The 18,402-nt window shown below is 37.8% G+C and overlaps 1 protein-coding gene across 1 annotated transcript in view; it reads left to right on the top strand.

Annotated features, from left to right (window-relative positions):
- The first annotated feature begins 2,696 nt into the window (after nucleotides 1-2,696).
- The window catches only part of C8A (complement C8 alpha chain), a 64,807-nt gene continuing 49,101 nt past the window's right edge, over nucleotides 2,697-18,402 (top strand). Inside the window, exons 1-2 of the mRNA XM_003824213.6 lie at nucleotides 2,697-2,878; nucleotides 15,552-15,645. Coding sequence (XP_003824261.4) covers nucleotides 2,802-2,878; nucleotides 15,552-15,645 — 171 coding nt within the window. The 5' untranslated portion in view covers nucleotides 2,697-2,801. The remainder of the gene's footprint in view (nucleotides 2,879-15,551; nucleotides 15,646-18,402) is intronic.

The following is an 18,402-nucleotide window of genomic DNA, read 5'->3' as shown; positions in this document are numbered from 1 at the left end:
CCATGTTGCCCAGGATAGGATAATGATTTTTAATCTCATGAGATTATTTTGAGAATTAAATGAGTAAATATGTCTAATCATATTCTGAAATAGTAATCTATTTTTAATTGCTTATTTGCTTATTCACTCAATCAACAACAATTTCCTATTAAAGATTTTATTGTTAAGTGATATGGATGATTATAAAGAAGAATCAAACACAGAACTTACACTAAAGACATGTTCATTCTCCAGTTACGCCCTGCTCCCCTAGAAGAATATGAAACAAAAATTATAAGTGCTGCTAGCACATTTATGAGGTTGAGCTTCCAAGCAGACACCTTTTAAATGGAGCCACCAGCAAAAGATCCATGATGGATCTGACATTTGAGAAGATGCTTGGCAAAAAGGGAGGAGATGATGGATGAAGATAGTTCAGGTGGAAGGCCCAGTGTGAGCAAAGCCACAGCAGCAGCAAAGCATGAGGAAGGTGAAGGGAACCTAGACTATGTTGTGGGGGATCATTGCAGAGTTGTGGTTGATAAGGCTGCAAAAATGGGCTGGGACTCATTTATGGAGGAATTTGGACTTTTACTCTTAGAGATATTGGGGGAGCCACTGCAGCTTTCCGAGTAGGACAGTGATGTTGTCAGAGACTGTTTCCTTGATGATGAATCCAGGAGTGCTAGAGAGGGAGGGTTGAAGTGAGAAGTGGAGGCCCACTAGGAGTGGGTTATGAGAGTTACAGAGAGATGAGGCCCTGATATGGATCAAAGACAGTGAGGATGAAGGAGAGAAGCTTGGCGGGAAAATATTACAGAGGAATATGGTGGGGTGTAAGGGACCATGTTGGGGGTGGGGTGGGAGAGGTGATAAAGGTTAAGGAGGAGTCCTAAAGCCATTGAGGGCTTGGGTAAGGAGAAAAGGCATCAGAGACATTTAGAGAAGGAGCTGCTTTAAGAAGGAAGACCCGATTGCTTTTATTTCAGGGATCAGGGGAAGGCAGACCAGCTTTTCTGTGGGGCAGTGTTTCCCAGCCTAGGTACTCTTGATATTTTGGGCCGGACAATTTTTTGTCCTGGGCACTGTAGGATGTGTGGCAGCATCCCTGGCCTTTACGCACTAGGTGCCAGTAGCACAACTCCCCAAGTTGTGATAACATAAATATCTCTGAACATTGCCAAATATCCCCTGAGGGCAACATCACCCCCAGTGGAGGACACTGTTGTAGCGGAGGTTGTCTCCTCATGAGAAAAGCTGTGGGAGGAGTGGGGGAACCTGAGCTACACTTCCCAGGGGGCTCTGTGGATCTGTGTCAGGAACTTTGACTACGGATGAGAAAGGATGCAAGTTGGTAGAAAGAGGCGGCCTCCAGATGTGCCATCCTGAACTGGCCCCAGGGTGTCCAGATAGAATACCCTCCATTGTCCTCCATATCTTCAGTGAAAGCATAATGAAATGCCAGTCACGCTGGAATATTGTGGAGCAAACAGAAAGTGTGGTTTTCAAAGTAGGGTAGAACTGAGGTCAAGAGGACCAAGGAGTCAAAATGAAAAGAGGTAGGAGAAAGAGAGACACAGAAATCACAGGCTCCGGGGACTTCCCAGGACCCAGAATCCACATTTACTTCTGTCAAGTTTACCAAAATCTCTGAGAAAAGGGAGATGATAACAATTTGGTGCCTTTAAAAAAATCTCCGCATTTAAATCAGAAACACATTTTCTTAAGCATACAAGTCATTCATTAAAATTTCTCCTAACTTTGAGATCAGTAATGGTACTACTGGACAGTCCTGCTAATGAGAGAATCTAAATATTCCCAAGGATATTGAGACAGCTATACAACCTTGGGCAAGTTAGTTACTTTCTCTGGGCCTCCATTTATTCATCTTCATTAATTCCATCTAAATGGAATTAATAATTTCCATCTCATATCCCTGCTATGAAAATTAAATAAGACATATGAAATGCCTGCCACATAGTAGCCATTAAATTATTGTCTCTGTATCTATCCATCATCTATGTATTTACCTACCTACCTATCCATCCATCTCTATTAATTTAATTTAATTTATGTCTTGAAGAGTAAGAGATTTTATGCAGGTATGGCACCATTAGTCCAGATGTGTGGTTTTATTGACATTATAATTCTAGAGAGTGCTTCTGGAGATGTCTATTTAAGACATCTGGCCCCCTCAATAAACAGATACGCTGGATCTCAATGATGCCCAATGTCTGTATGAAAAGTGGAAAGTCCATTGAATTACACATATATTTCAGGATTTAGATGTTTGGCAACGTACAGTAGAACCTTCATGTAATGGTTAGCATTTCCTACATTTTTCTGAGTGCTTTATGTCTGAGTTGATATACCAATATTAGCCTTGTTTCAGTCTTGCAAAATAGATTGATCTGACCTCAGAAGTTCCAAGAGACACTGAAAAAGACCAAGAATTCTAGAACTGCATCTTGGTTTGCTTTTTGCCTCCTTTTGAAAATAAGACCTCTTTGCTAAGCTGGTATTAGTTAAATATCTTCCTTTCCTTAACCACACGGATATTGTTTTTCAAAAGGTCTAAAGGGCAGTGGCCTTTGGTTTCTGGAACACTTTTAGAGTATTTAGGTAATCAATATCCTGGTTACTATTTAACCATATTTGAAAGAGAATCAAGTGAGTTCTGTGCAAATCTATGTGTATCTGGGTGAGTTTCCAACATCAGATAGATCTTACAGGTCCCAGCCTGTAGACATCTTTTACTCCAATTTCCTGAATAGATAGCTTTATTCCTTCAAGGTAATATAGCGCGGTGGCTTCTGGCTGAGATGTTTGCTGTTGTTTTCTTCATCTTGTCTTTGATGACTTGTCAGCCTGGGGTAACTGCACAGGAGAAGGTGAACCAGTAAGTGGGCCATATGTCTCTGCAAAACTTGCACATAGGAATCACCTGCTGGGGAACTAAGACACTTTTACGTTTGCAGCAGAGGCTGTGTTAGAATGGAAAATAACCTCTTTTCATGTTATTACTACTCCTGTGGAGGAGGATGGGACAGTGAAAAGACCGTGCACTTGGAGTCAAATTGGTCTATGTGTAAATCACAGCTCTAATGCTTAGAAGCTGAATAATTCAGGGTAAATCATCTCATCGGTTTGATCCTTAGTTTCCCTAGCTGTAAAATGAGAATAATAATACCTCTTCTATAAGAGTTAATGTAGATAAAATAAGATCCTGAATATAAAATGTACTCAGCTTATAGTAGACACTTAATAAATGACAGTTCTGAGTGGTGCTGAACAGTTAACTTAACCCCTACTTTCTTATCTGTAAAAGAGCATCATAAGAGTGCTGTCTCATAGTTTTGGGGGAGGATAAAATTAGATAATGTGTTCAAAATCACTGTGGGGAAGGCAAAGGACTATAGAGATGCTGGGTCATTTGATTCTAAAAATGACTTTATCTTTTGCTATGGGATAATAGAGGGAGGTGATATAGTTTCATATGTACATAGCGTTTTACCCATTCTATTTTCTTGAGATTTCCAAGCTTGCTTCATGGGTTTTTTTTTTTTTTTTGGTATCTTAATATTAAGTATTTTGTGGAGCCTAAGCAGTCCTTTATTTCACCTTCGGGATAGCTTTAAAGCAATCCCTGTCTCCCAAACATTAAAGATTTTAAATAGAATTATTTAATTCTAATTCTTGATAGATGATGCAATTTTGAATCATTAGTGCTTTTAAATGCTAGAGCAAGTGAGAATTCCTTTAAGTAACAGTTCAGAAGGGAGGAAAGCATTTTTAAAAGCAGTTAATTTGTAACTTGTATTTAAAGGAAATACAATTTTGAAATCAGAAAATTCATCTCTAATAATTAGAAGATAAAGGCAAGAGAACTGTGGTAAAGGAAATCTCTGCCGAGATATTCTTAATTATAAAAGCTTATCATTGTAATCCTTTTTGAAAATGAACAAAGAGTCTTGATGTTTGATGAACTTATCAAACAAGACAGACCAGTGAAGGGGCAAATTTCAAGTCAAGGCAAAATGGAACCAATTAAATACTTTACAAAGTGCTGAAGAAGGAAATCATGAGGTCTTTGTATCTAATGCCAGTGTGTCTGACACTGACTTTGAAAGTGAAAAACTACATGGTGAAATGATTTTATTAGGTTCAAATTCTGGCACTGACATTCACTAGCTGTCTGATCTCAGGCAAGTTATTTAATTTTTCCGAGCTTCATTTTCCTTACCTGTACAATTGGAGGAAAGTAAGAACAAAAATTAAATGCATGAAAGTACTTAGATCAATACCTGTTACCTATTACCTAGTAATCATTCAGTGAAAGCTGTCACCAGTGCTGCTGTGTGATTGTTATTGTTATTTTTTGGTATTTCCATTCCCTTGATGGTTGACAATAATCAGACAAAACAAATTTATAATATGCCAATTGGCATGGATCTTTCTGATCAGTCAGAGATTTTAAACTTTATTTTTAAGTAATAGCACTCTTTTTCCCTGCAAAATAAAATTTCACATGAACCCTAACATTGAAAACATATTATATAGTTTTACATTTTAATGGTACACATTTATTTTATAAGTTCATGTTTAACATTTGCTTATTATAAAATCTTAAAAATTTGTTGAGGAAAACATTTTAAAACAATGGTGATGGAAGGAAGTTATAATCTTCAGCCTAAAAATCAGTGGATCTCTATTACATATTTTATACAAATTTATTTTATAAGTTCATGTTTAACAGTTGCTTATTATAAAATCTTAAAAATGTGTTATTTGAGAAAAACATTTTAAAACAATGGTGATGGAAGGAAGTTATAATCTTCAGCCTCAAAACCTGTGGGTCTCTATTACATATTTTATACAAATAACACCTTTCATTATGTGTGTTGCTTAGAAGTTTTTAATTTCAAGTTTCTAATTTGCTTAGAAGTTTTAATTGCAGTTCTTTTAATGTATTGGGATTTGTCTTTTACTAAGAGTGTGATCAACCTTAGTGAATATTCCATATGCTCAAAAAAGTGCATTATTCTGTTGTTCAGTGTAGTTCCAAGTCAATTAAGTCAAGTTGGTTGTTAATGTCACTCAAGTTTTCATCTTGTTCTATTGATTACTGAGAAAAGAATGCTGCAATCTCCAACTGTATTTGTGGATTTGCCTACTTACAGTTCTATCAGTTTTTGCTCCATGTATTTTAAGGCTCTGTTATTAAATACACACACACACACACACACACACACACACACACACACACACACATCTAGAGTTATTCTGACTGCTTGATAATTTACCCCCTTATTATCATGAAAGGCTTCCATTATCCCTGGCAATGGTCCTTGTTCTGCAACCTATTATGTTTATTATTAATACATATAGTTATGCTTGCTTTCTTATGATCTGTGTGTGCGTGGCAAATCTTTTTCTATTATTTTATTTTAACTTATATGACTATATTTAAAAATATAATTCATGTGAACATACATAGATGAGGCTTGCTTTAGCTAGTCTAACAATCTCTGTCTTTTGATTATAGTAATTAGACCACTTACATCAAATATAATTATTGATATGCTTGGGTTTGAGTTCACCATTTTACAATTTGTTTTCTATGTGTCCCATGTCTTCCTTGTTTCTATTTTTTTCTTTTTTTGGGCCATCTTTTAGATTTATATTTTTCTAATTCCAAGGTGGTATGGTTCTGTGGGTTATAGTTTTCATCAAATTTGAAAATTTTTGCCATGATTCATTCATATATGTTTTCTGCCCCATACACTCTCATCTGTCTTTCTTATAGTCCAATTACAGAGATGCTAGCCTGCTTGATAAAGTCCCACAGGTCAGTGATGCTCTTTCTTATTTTGTTGTTGGAAGTTTATTTTCTGTTTCATTTTGGTTTCTATAACTCTATATTTATTAATTTTTTGTTCTGCAATGTTTAATCTGCTGTTAAGCCTGTCCAGTGAATTTTAAATTTCGGTTAATACAATTTTCAGCTTTAAATGTCTCATTTGGTACCTTTTACTATCTTCTACTACCCTTCTCATTATCCTCTTAATTCTCCTCAAATATTGGAGCATATTTACAGTTAACACTTTTAATGTTCTTGTATGCTAATTCCATTATTTCTGTTTCATTGGTCTTTAGAATTAGGAAGGATTTAGTATCTAGCTTAATCCACTCATGTTGCAGAGCAAGAAACTGAACCTTAGAGAGAGAAGGGGAGTATTCAATAACAAGATAACTCAGATAGGCATTTATGAATACTGGCCAATTTAACCCTTATTACATTCTTCTAAGAGTGTTGATTTTACTATCCATCAATTGAAGGCCAAAATTTTCAACCCAACATTTCCATTGATGAAAAGCAGAATTCCTTAGGGGAATTTAAAAAATGTGAATGAAGACCCCAAACATAGAGGACAACTATCTAAGCATCTAAAGTTTTTCTTTTTGCTGAAGCATCTAAAGTTTTTCTTTTTGCTAAGTAGGCCTATAGGCAGTTGATCCTAAAGAAGTTTCAATCATGATGTCCCTTTTTATTTTATTGCTTTTATGGACATCAGAGTATGTTTACCAAAGCATCTTGGGCCAAGGCCATGTGAATATTTTTAATAGTAGTCCAGAAGACTGAAAATTGATATGTATTCAGGAAACATGAATTTTTAATTAATGAAAACAATTGGAGTAGTGGATGTGACTCAAAAGTGAATCATGTAATATGGAAACTTTTATTCAGGGTAACTAATCTTTAGCAATACTTCAGGTGGCATTGGGTCTGGGCTATGAAGTATAATCGATCTGGGATTAAGTCCTGGCATCACCACATAGTGGCTATGGAAGTTGGGCCAGTTGCTTAAACTTCCTAAGCTTCATTTTTTGTTTCATCTATGAAATGGAGATAATACATATTTCTTAGAGTTCTTGTCAGGACTTTAGTAAGTTTATATAAAGTACTTATAACAGAACCTGGTACATGGTAAGCCTTTAGAAAATTATTTTTATTACCCTATTTCTCTTTTGTCAGAAATCCTTCAGAATACATCTCAGAATGCTTAAAAAATGCATAGGCTTTGGAGTCTTTGTTGGTTTGAATTCCAGCCTTGCCACTTTCTACCTACATAACCTTAAGCAAGTTATTTCAACTTCTTATGAATCTGTTTTACTCATCTATAAAATGGGAATAGTACTTCCTACCCCCACAGGGTTCTTGTGAAATTTTAATGAAATAAGATTATATGAGATAATATATTCAAGGTACTGTGCTAAGCACTAGGGTACAATGGTGAGCAATAGAGTCATAATCTCTGTCTTCCAGAGCTTGCAGTCTAGGAGTAGGAATAAAGTGTTAGAAGATCCATGTATATGGCATTATGTTAGCATAGGACAGGCAGGCTAAAGAAAATTATCTGGAGAGAATGAACTGAAGTGGAAAGGTTTGGCCAGATGAATGAGATATGATTAGCATTCTGTGGAGGAAATAGCATTATGCAAATACTGCAGGAGAGCCCAATACATGCTTGGAACTTAAAGTTCTGTATGGAATTCTATGTGCATCTAGCACACAGTGGATACTTTTTTGGATTTATTTATTCATTCATTCAATAAATAAATATTACATGTATGCTAGGTGTTAGGTAATAAACTGAACAGATAACGTTTCAACACTCATAGGATTTACAGTGTAGCGATGGAGTTAGTCAATAAATATATAAACAAAAAATTATCTTAAAAACTGTGGGTGCGGTGGCTCACACCTGTAATCCTAGCACTTTGGGAGGACAAGGCAGGTGGATCACTTGAGCTCAGGGGTTCGAGACCATCCTGACCAACATGGTGAAACTCTGTCTCTACTAAAAATACAAAAAATTAGCTGGGCATGGTGGCACATGCCTGTAGTCCCAGCTACTTCAGAGACTGAGGCACGAGAATTGCTTGAACCTGGGAGCCAGAGGCTGCAGGGAGCCGAGATCGTGCCACTGCACTCCAGTCTGAGCAGCAGAGCAAGACTCTATCTCAAAAGAAAAAAAATTTTTTTTTTACATTGTGATAAATACTGTGAAGGAAATAAATGGGGCCCTTTGTTAGAGGATATCAGAGCAATCTAAAGACAGGCTGATTGAGGGAATTTTCTGTAAAGGTGGCATTTAAACTGAGATGTGAAGGGCGGTAGTGAGAAGCCGGGTGAAGAGCAGGGTAAAGCGGAGGGATCACCTGTGCTAAGACTCTGTGGTTGGAAGTGGCTTGTCATGTTTGAGAACTGAAGGATGGGAGCAACATGAAAGCAGAGAAATGTGCCTTAAGAGGATGTCACAAAAATGGACAGAGGCCAGATCCCAAAGAACCTTAGGCACCACAATGAGAAATTTGGAATTGAGTCTATGGGTAGTAAAACACACACAAACACAAAAACAAAAATCACTGAGAGTCTTATAAAGGAAGGATGTTATCTGATTTCTCATTTGAAAAAATTTTCTTGATTGCTGTGCAGAGAATGGATTGGAGAAAGGTAAAGTAGAAGAAGGTCTTGGCCCACAGGAAGGCATAACAAGGAGCTGCTTAAAAGAGAAAATGAAGAGTTTACATGTGGAACCATTAAGTTTGCCATGTCTAAGAGGCATTTGATAGACATACCAAATGGAGAAGGCGGATAAACAAAACAGAACTACAGAGGACTAGTCTAGGTTGAAGGTCTAAATGTAGGAACATTTGCACAGATGGTGTATGAAGCCAAGGACGTGGATCTTACCTTCTTAAGGGTGAAAAGAGCAGAAAGAGAAAAAGAAGAAAGACCGGACTGCACTTTGAGGAATTCCAGTTTTTGGAGAACTGGCCAGAGGTAGGAAGAGAGTGAGGAGGAATTGTGCTGAAGAAGTCCAAGAGATGAAAGTTCTCATGAAGAAAAAAGTGGTTCACAGACTGCGTCTTAGTCAGTTTTGTGTTGTTATAAAGGAATACCTGAAGCTGTGTAGTTTATAAAGGAAAGGAGTCTATTTGGCTCATGGTTGTGCAAGCTGTACAAGAAGCATGATGCCAGCATCTGCTTGGCTTCTGGTGAGAGCTTTTTTATTAAATTGACATATACATGCTTATTGTGTTTTATTGAGCACCTATTATATGCCAGGTACTGTTCTGGGCCCTGGGGATATAAATGAGAAAGACAAAGTCCTTGATCTCAGATCTCATGAAGCTTCTATTCTAGAAAATGTATGCAAATATTTTATATACTTTAAGTTCTATAAAGAAAATAAATTAGGAACATCCTGGTGAGTACTTTTGTGCTGCTTCAAAACATGGCAGAGAAGGTAAAAAAGGAAGTGGGCACATTTGAAGAGGGACCAAACAGGAGGAGGAACCTTGCTTTACAACAACTCATTTCCATGGGCCCAGTGAGAATGAGTCTGTCTAGCCAGGAGAACCCACTCACTACCACAAGAGCAGCACTAAGCCTTTCCTGAGGGATCTGCCCCATGACCCAAACACCTCCCACCACACCCAACACTGCCGCATCGGGAATCAAGTTTCAACATGAGTTTGTTTTTCTCCCCCTACTTATTACACTCATGCAATCAACATGAGTGGGGACAAATAAACCATAGCAGAGGGCAAGTAAAACAAAACTAGACAACTTTCCACTGGACTTAGCAACATGGAGGTTGCTGAAGACTGAGCACTTTCAAAGTTAAATCTAAAATACCTCTATTGTATGATGGAATCTCCATGTAACTGGATGGGTCTGGCTTAAGATTATATAACTAGTGATAATCAGATTTTAATACAAGCTGAGCCAATTTATTGGGATAACCCCCTGGTAATCATCAGGGTTAGAATTTCTGATCTTCTAGCCTAAGATTGGTAGCTAATTAATTATTTTCTTTTCTAAATTGCTGAAGAGGCCACATTCTGGGTCAAGTATTTGACTTTCACATTGCTTATTCAACTCTAGGTTTTAGACTCTTTGCCCAATATGCTGCCCTATTTTAAAAGGCAGATGGGAAGCATCTCACTTGTCCACAGCCCTATCCGAGTACATTCAATATATTTTTGATGAAGATGGGGTGGTTTGATGAGCATGTGTGACGTTGACAAGGTTAGAGTGATGCTAACATGTATGCCAGGCTTGTGCTCGAGATTTTACATACATGATCTCACCCCATATTCAAAATAGTCTTGCAAACGATTTTCCCTGTTTTATAGCTATAAGAAAATTGAAGTTCAATAAGTAGCAGAAATCAGATTCAAATGCATATTTGCTGGACTCTAAACCTCTTTCTTTTACATCGGTGTTTCAACTGTGTTACATAGTCTTACAGATGATGCATACAAAAAGAAATGGCCTGTGTTTCCTCACAAAATTTGGGAAATGCCAGGTTATGCAAATTAAAATGCAGAAACTCTCTGAACCTTTAATATGTTATTGGGCATTTTGAATCTCCAAGAACAATATGGTGTATGCAGTTCATCCAAATGTATTTGACCATGGAACTTTTCTCCTCTTCCTCCCCGACCCCAGTGCATATCTCAGGAACTGGTACTCTGCAGGGTACATTTTGAGAAACTCTGCAATAGCACCATATAGACTTGTGCTCATTCTGCAGACTAAAAAACTAAAAGTCAGTTAAAGCAGCTTGCTCATAGTAGCCCAGCAGATGAGAGGCAAACTGAAGATTTGAAGCAAAGACTCCTGAGTCCCTATGCTCCGTATTAAATGTTTTACTGATTGAGTAGATTTTTGCCAGCTGAGAGATGCCTTAAAAATATTTTCCAAGATTTATTAGGCCATGGAATTATGAATGGCTCCTTAAGTAATTAAAAAATTTATACAATTCTTTTGGAAAGCCATTTGGCAATATGTGCCATAAGCTCTAAAATCCCTTCAATGCAGTCATCCCACTCTACAGGATATATCTTCAATAAATAACTTGAATACAGAAAAACTGGGGACTCGATAATCTAATTGTTTAATATAAGGGGAGTGGAACAATGTGTATTACCATAAATAGTTTATATTTCTGCTCTATTATTAAGTGGAAGAATCAGGATATAAAATGTAATACTCAGTATGACCTCAATATGTTATGAAAATAAACAGAAGAAAATATAACTAAATATTAATGATAGTAAAATTTGGGGCAATTCTTTTCATTTATAATCTTTCCTATGTTCTCTGTAATGAGGCTGTATTACTTTTATAATCATCAAAAAATGAACCACATTGAAAAATGTATTGGAATAATAAAATGTTGGTCACATTGGTATTGGCTAAAAGGTTGGAGCCCTGTAATGACTTTAATGAATGGTCCTGGTGTATTTTCTGTATTTTGGCTCCGTGATAGCATTAGCATGTATGCCTCTGTCTAGACTTCATGTCACAAGGCTTTTAAAACTACAGCAATACACCAACTGCTCTCTGTCTAGGCTTTTGCTTCCATCCATTAGTACTGTTTCCCTCTGGTTTGACACATAATGCAGTCTCTATGGGCTTACAATGACATTATCTTGACAATTGTGTAGTGAGATGCAGAAATAATGCTGGAGTCCTTTTCTGTTCTCAAACCTTCTCCCTATACCTTCTGTCTCTCCTTCCAATTCGCCGTGTTCCCCCACTTCAAACTTTTATTATTAGAACAGTCTATTAGAAAAATATGTGTGTAACCAACCCTGAGCCGTTTGAATGTCGAGATACCAGGATCTAATTTAATTTAGATTATAAGAATCAAGTTCAAATAAATATCTCAACAATGTCACTGTCTATATCCCAGAAATTGGTTTTATTATTTCCCTTCCCTCCCTCTCTCACTCCCTTCCCTCCCGCCCTCTCTCCCTCCCTCCCTCCTTCTCTCCCTTCCTTCCTTCCTTCCTTTCTTCCCTCCTTTTTTCCCTCCCTCTTTCCCTTCCTTTTTTCCTTTTGTAAATATTTACTGAGCACTTTCCGTGGGTCTGGCCCATGATAGGTGCTGGGAACTCTGTAGCAAATATAGGCAGTATCTGCATTCATAGAGCCTAGAATCTGGTAGAGAAGAAATAAATTATACAAATATTACAAGTTTGATAATTAAGTATTGAGAAAATGTGCAGAGATTGACCAAATCATATGAAGGAGGTTTTCAACCAGTCTGGATATCAGGAAATATTTCCATAAGGAATTGATGTTTATGATGAGAATGAAAGATACATAGGAATTATCCAAAGTAAAGAGGTAGATAATTGGATTCATTCAGGGTTGGGATTTACAGTTAGGTGTGATTGAGGGAACAGTGGGGTCTAGGTGTTTAGAATATAGGTAAGATTGTAAAGTGATGAATCATGGAATCAAAACTGGTTATAAAGGTAAATAAAGAGAAGAGGGGGTCTTATTGAAAGGGAGGAAGCTTAGATGTCGAGATAATGGAGATCCCAATGAGGTTCAAGAAAAAGTGCAGTGGGAATCCCCTTAAGCATATAAGATAGAAGAACAAGAGGCTGTGGAGGCCCCAAGTAACTATTCACAGGTGATTCATGAATGAATGACTTGGAGGAGGAGTTGTTTTAGAGAGTGAGAAGGTTCAGAAGAGAAGATAATTACAGATAAGGAAAAGGAGCAACCGAGCAACCAGAGAGTTGGATGACTCATTTATAAGGATGATAAGTCTCCCAGCATGATGACAGGAATTGATGTAGGGGGAAGATTGTGAGCTGGGCAATGAAGTTTTCTTTGAAGGGATGGGAGGGCTTGTGCCTGCTAGCACCAAGTTACAAATTAGAGTTTCTCAAAGTGTGTTCTTTAGACCCCAGAAAGTCCCCACAATCTTCTCAGGGGACCTGTAATTTCGAAACAGTTCTCATAATAATGGTAAGACAGTATTTTCCCCTTTTACTGTGTTTACAGTCGCACTGATGGTACAGAGGCACCAGTGGATAAAACTGCTAGGGCCTTGGTCAAAATCAAGGCAGTGGCACTAATCTCACAGGAAAAAACAAACAAACAAAACTCCTAAGTTTTAAGTTTTACTTAAGAAAGTCCTTCTAGAAACAGTAAGAATTGTTAATTTAATTAAACCTCAATCCTTGAATAGATGGGACTTAAATATTCTATGTAACAAAATGGGAAGAACGCATAAAGAAATCATTGAGTATACACTGAGTATGATGGTTGTCTTGAGGAAAAGCAATTATTTGAACTGTAAGTTAAGGTAGCCACTTGTCTTACTACTTGGACTACTATAACAAATTACCATAGACTGGATGGTTTAAGCAGCAAGCATTTATTCTTCACAGTTCTGGAGACTGGGAAGTCCAAGATCAAGGCACTGGCAGATTCAGTGTCTGGTGAGGGCCTACTTCTTCGGTTAACAGGTGATCGTCTTCTAGCTGTGTCCTCACGTGGTGGAAGGGATGTGGGAGGTCCCTGTGATCTCTTTAATGAGGGCACTAATTCCATTCATGAGGGCTTCACCCTCGTGACTTAGTCACCTCCCAAAAGCCCCACTTCCTAATACCATCAGATTGGGGATTAGGTTTCAACATATAAATATTGGGGGGACATAAACATCAGTCAGTAAGACCACTTTTTTCCTGGAACACCATTTTTTCTTGATGAAAAAACTACCAAACTATGGTTATTTGGGCTTAGATATTTGGCATGCATTGTATAAAAAAATGCAGAGACCCTATCATTTCAAGGAAAACAAATAACATTACTTGTTACTAATGACAAGATTTGAGCTTCTATGAGAAAATTAAAATTTGGGGAAACATATCCACTACCATGAACTTGACAAGATCACTGGTGATATTAACAGGTTTGATGTTTAGATATTATACAGTGAAATGCATTAATATTTGTAAGGCACATACTCAGTGAACCATTATTTTCCAAATTTCAAATGCCTGATGTCGTAAAAATTGTATATGGGCACAAGATCCATTCAAAGTATAAAGACCAATGGATTTTAATGTGACAGAGAACAAAAAATTCACTTATATGCTTTCAGGTTCCACATGCCACTAACATGTAAGAAATTGCCACTTGTCAAGTTTTCATGTAATAACAAAGGAGAACATCCACAGTTATTGGAAAAGGCTGTTAAAACACTCCTCCCCTTTTCAACTACATAACCATGTGAGGCTGAGTTTTCTTCACAGATTTCAACCAAATCAGTATATAGCAACAGATTGGATGATGAAGCAGAAATAAGCTTCTAGCTATTTTCTACTAAACCAGACGTTAAAGGGATTTGCAAAAATGTACATTTATGGTAACATGTAATAGGTTTGTTATTGTAATTTTAAAAAAGTTAATAAATATTTTTTAAATTTCTCAGTTTTAATTTTGAATTCTGTGAATATTGGTAGATCTAGCCCACTTATCAGCTCTTTGGAGTCTTTAGTAATTTGCTGAAATGTAAGGGTATACTGAGACCAAAAGTTTGAGAACCAGAGTTAAAGATAGACAAAATTTTCTAAACTATTCCATGGCTCCTTGTGCCAAGTTTCAACTTAGGTGTCAGTATTCATCAAATTCATTACATCATTAGCATGAGATTCGAAACACTTTCTGTTCCTACACTAGGGTTATAATCATGCCATTCATCACAGCAGTGGCTGCCTGGCTCTCAGAGGCTGTGGTAATTCCAGTGTTAACAGTGTTCCCACTTTCCCAGTGGGCCAATCTGGCTTTGAAGTTGTAGCAGTGGTGCTATGGGAAGAGGCTAATGTGGAAGCCAGGCAAACTTGCGGCTTGTCTCTCTTTCCCTGAGTAGGCTTTTTAATTGGTGAGGGGGAAGTATAGGGTAAGAGAATGATCGTGGGCTTGGAGATATGCTCTCTCATGTCTGTTGGCTGATTCATAAAATGAGGCAGTAGCATGATGAGGAGCAGGAAATGGGTTTTGCCATCAAACCAACTAGTTCCAATTTTGCCTCTGTCATTCCTGGGTTATGACTTCAGGGCTACTTAGCTTTTAGGAATCCCAGCTTTCTTACACTGTACATAAAATAGATCTAATAATATTTATCTCCAAGGATTGTTATAGGGATTAAATGAGATAATCCACATAATGTCCCAGCATGTAATAATGAAAATCATCTTGTAGTAAACCTTTCATAAGCATTTCAATACACTTTCAATAATCCTTTTAGGTAATGTTTTTTAATGTAGTTTTATAGATGGGAAAGCTGTAGTTCAGAGATATTAAGTAATTTACTCAAGTTTTCAAAGTCAGCAAGTGGTTAAGATTCAAACCCAATCCTCTTACCCCAGACTCCACATTCTTAACCACTGAGCTTTCCGCTACTTTGGCTCTTCAAAAGTTGTTAGCCCTCTTTAATATTCTTCTCTCTAAAATTATAATAATTTGATGCATGGGGGACTGATACAGTATTAAAGGGATAATTTATATAAACCCTCTAGCACCATACACTCTCTCATTTCTGTTGGCATTTCTACATAAAGTAGGAGTACAATAAATGTTCATTCCTCATTTCCTCCAAACCATGTTTTACTGGGAGGAAAATGTGCACAGCTTTCTCATTTGCTTAAATTTTGCATCTCAAAATTGATGCATGGATCTTCCCTTTCTTTAGGAGAGTAAGACGGGCAGCTACACCCGCAGCAGTTACCTGCCAGCTGAGCAACTGGTCAGAGTGGACAGATTGCTTTCCGTGCCAGGACAAAAAGGTGAGACACTTACAACCGGTTTGGGGGCATTTCATATTTGATATGTGTATTAGGCATTCAAATGGAGATTAAGCAGTCCACTATGTCTAGGGGTCTGGGGAGAAATTGGGTCTAGAAATTGTTGTTTGAAATCCATTATACATGGATGGTGAAACTTGTTTCCGTGTCTCCTGATTTTGTTTGTAAGGTAATGTTGAGTGAGGCTGCAAAAGATGTATGTTATGGCTCATAGGCAGAAAAGTCACTATCTGTACATGGGCACGTTTGTTTTTCTCTGAGTCATGGCAAATCTATTGCCCACTCATGAGGGTCTTCTGGAGGAAGTAATAGCTTAGAAATAAAATACAAAGCTGCCCATGAGGAGATGAGATAATCCAAGGGATGTCCCAGAGTGTGTTCTTGAGAATTCCACTTTCATATATTGAAAAGACCAACACACTCAATGAAGAGAGGTGTGTCTACTTTGCCTATCTAAATGGTTTTGAATAGTTCAAAATGATCCCTAGTACCATTGACATATGAAGGGAAGAGGGATGTTGGGAGCCCTCCACTCAGGCAGAGGCGAGTATTAAAATTCTGACTTTGTTCAGAATCCCTGGCTCACAGTAATAATAAAACATAGTCAGCCAGGTGTGAGGGCTCACACCTGTAATCCAAGCACTTTGGGAGGCTGAGGCAGGAGGATTACTTGAGCCCAGGAGTTCAAGACCAGCCTGGGCAACATAGCAAGACTTAGTCTCTACAAAAACACACACACACAGAAAATTAGCTGGGCATGGCAGTGCACACCCATAGTCCCAGCTACTCAGGAGGCTGAGGCAGGAGGATCACTTGCGCCCAGGGGTTTGAGGCTGCTGTGAGCTTAGATTGTGCCACTGCACTCCAGCTTAGTTTACAGAGCCAGACCCTGTCTCATAAACAAATAAATACATAATAAAACACGGTGTTACTTCTAGTCTGTTTTATTATTGTTTTAAAATTTCCTTCAGACTCACATGTCTGTATCAGATGCTCCCTTCCCCACTCGGCATACCACTCACTGCCTGAACCTTGTCTATTAGCACATTACCTCCAAGTTTAAGTGTTAAGATTCAGTTCTGCACTTTAGATCCAGCTTTGCCTCTTATCTGCATTGTTACTTTGGGAATATTTTTAATCATCTCTGTGCCTCAGTTTCATTATGTATAAATTGGAGTATAAGAGTACCTACTTTCTAGAATTATTGTGAGCAATACATGAGTAATGCACACAAAACTCTTCTCATGCATCTGGCTCAGAATACATGTTTAAGGAATTCCAGATGTTTTCCTTCTTTTATTTTTTCATTTTTATTTCAATAGCTTTTGGGAAACGTAGGTTTTGGTTACATGGTTAAGTTCTTTCATGGTGATCTCTGAGATTTTGGTGCACCCATCACCTGAGCAGTGTACACTGTACCCAATGTGTAGTCTTTTATTCCCTCACCCTCCCCACCCTTCCACCCGAGTCCCCAAAGTCCATTATATTATTCCTATGCCTTTGCATCCTCATAGCTTAGCTCTCACTTATAAGTGAGAAGATATGATACTTGGTTTTCAATTCCTGAGTTACTTCACTTACAATAATGGCCTCCATGTCCATCCAAGTTGCTGCAAATGCCATTAATTTCATTCCATTTTATGGTTGAGTAGTATTCCATGGTGTATATGTACCACATTTTCTTTATCCACTCGTTGGTTGATGGGCATTTGGGTTGTTTCCATAGTTTTGCAATTGTGAATTGTGCTGCTATAAACATGTATTACAGTCTCTTTTGTATATAATTACCTTTTTTTTCCTTTAGGTAGATACCCAGTAGTGAGATTGCTAGATTGAATGGTAGTTCTACTTCTAGTTATTTAGGAAATCTCCACACTGTTTTCCATAATGGTTGTACTAGTTTATATTGCCACCAGCAGTGTAAAAGTGTTCCCTTTTCACCACATCCATGTCAACATCTATTATGTTTTGATTTTTTAATTATGGCCATTCTTTCAGGAGTAAGGTGGTATCTCATTACAGTTTTAATTTGTGGAATGCCAGCTGTTTTTTAATAATTATCTGTGCTTTCCTCTTCATTCTCAGTCCGATTGCCTTGAATTAATCCCTGCTTTTCTCTCACCTGAGTTCTTGCAGGGTTTGCGAATGGTCATCCTGCCTCCAGACCCACCACTCAGTTAGTGAGGTGCTCTGTGAATGTTCCTGATGAGTTATTCAAAATTGCATAGCTAGTAAGTGGCAGAAACACACACAATTTTGACCTAGTTCATTCAACATCAAAGCCTGAAATTTGTTATTCTGCCTCTCTCATCTCTGAGAAGTGCTGAAGAATCTTAGACTGTTCCTGTTTAAATGTGTCTGATCCCTACGTGCTCATTTTGCTCTGACATCCTGTATTAGTTTCTTGAGTCCACTGGAACAAATTCCCACAAACTTGGTGGCTTAAAACAACAGAAATGTATTCTCTTACAGTTCTGGAGGCCAGAAGTCTGAAATCAAGGTATCAGCAGAGCCATGCTCCCTCTTAGAGGCGCTAGAAGGGACTCTGTTACTAGGTTGGTGCAAAAGTAATTGCAGTTTTGGCATATCAAGTAACAGCAAAAACTGCAATTACTTTTGCAGCAACCTAATATTTGCCTCTTCCAGCTTTTGGTGGCATTGACAATCCTTACCTTGTGGCTGGATCACTGCAGTCTCTGCCTCCCTGGTCACGTTGCTGCCTCATCTGTGCATCTTCTC

The sequence above is a fragment of the Pan paniscus genome, chromosome 1 (assembly GCF_029289425.2).
Source record: "Pan paniscus chromosome 1, NHGRI_mPanPan1-v2.0_pri, whole genome shotgun sequence".
In the NCBI taxonomy this organism is placed as follows: domain Eukaryota; kingdom Metazoa; phylum Chordata; class Mammalia; order Primates; family Hominidae; genus Pan; species Pan paniscus.
Note: the sequence above shows the minus strand (reverse complement) of the source record. Positions and strands in the feature narration are given on the sequence as shown.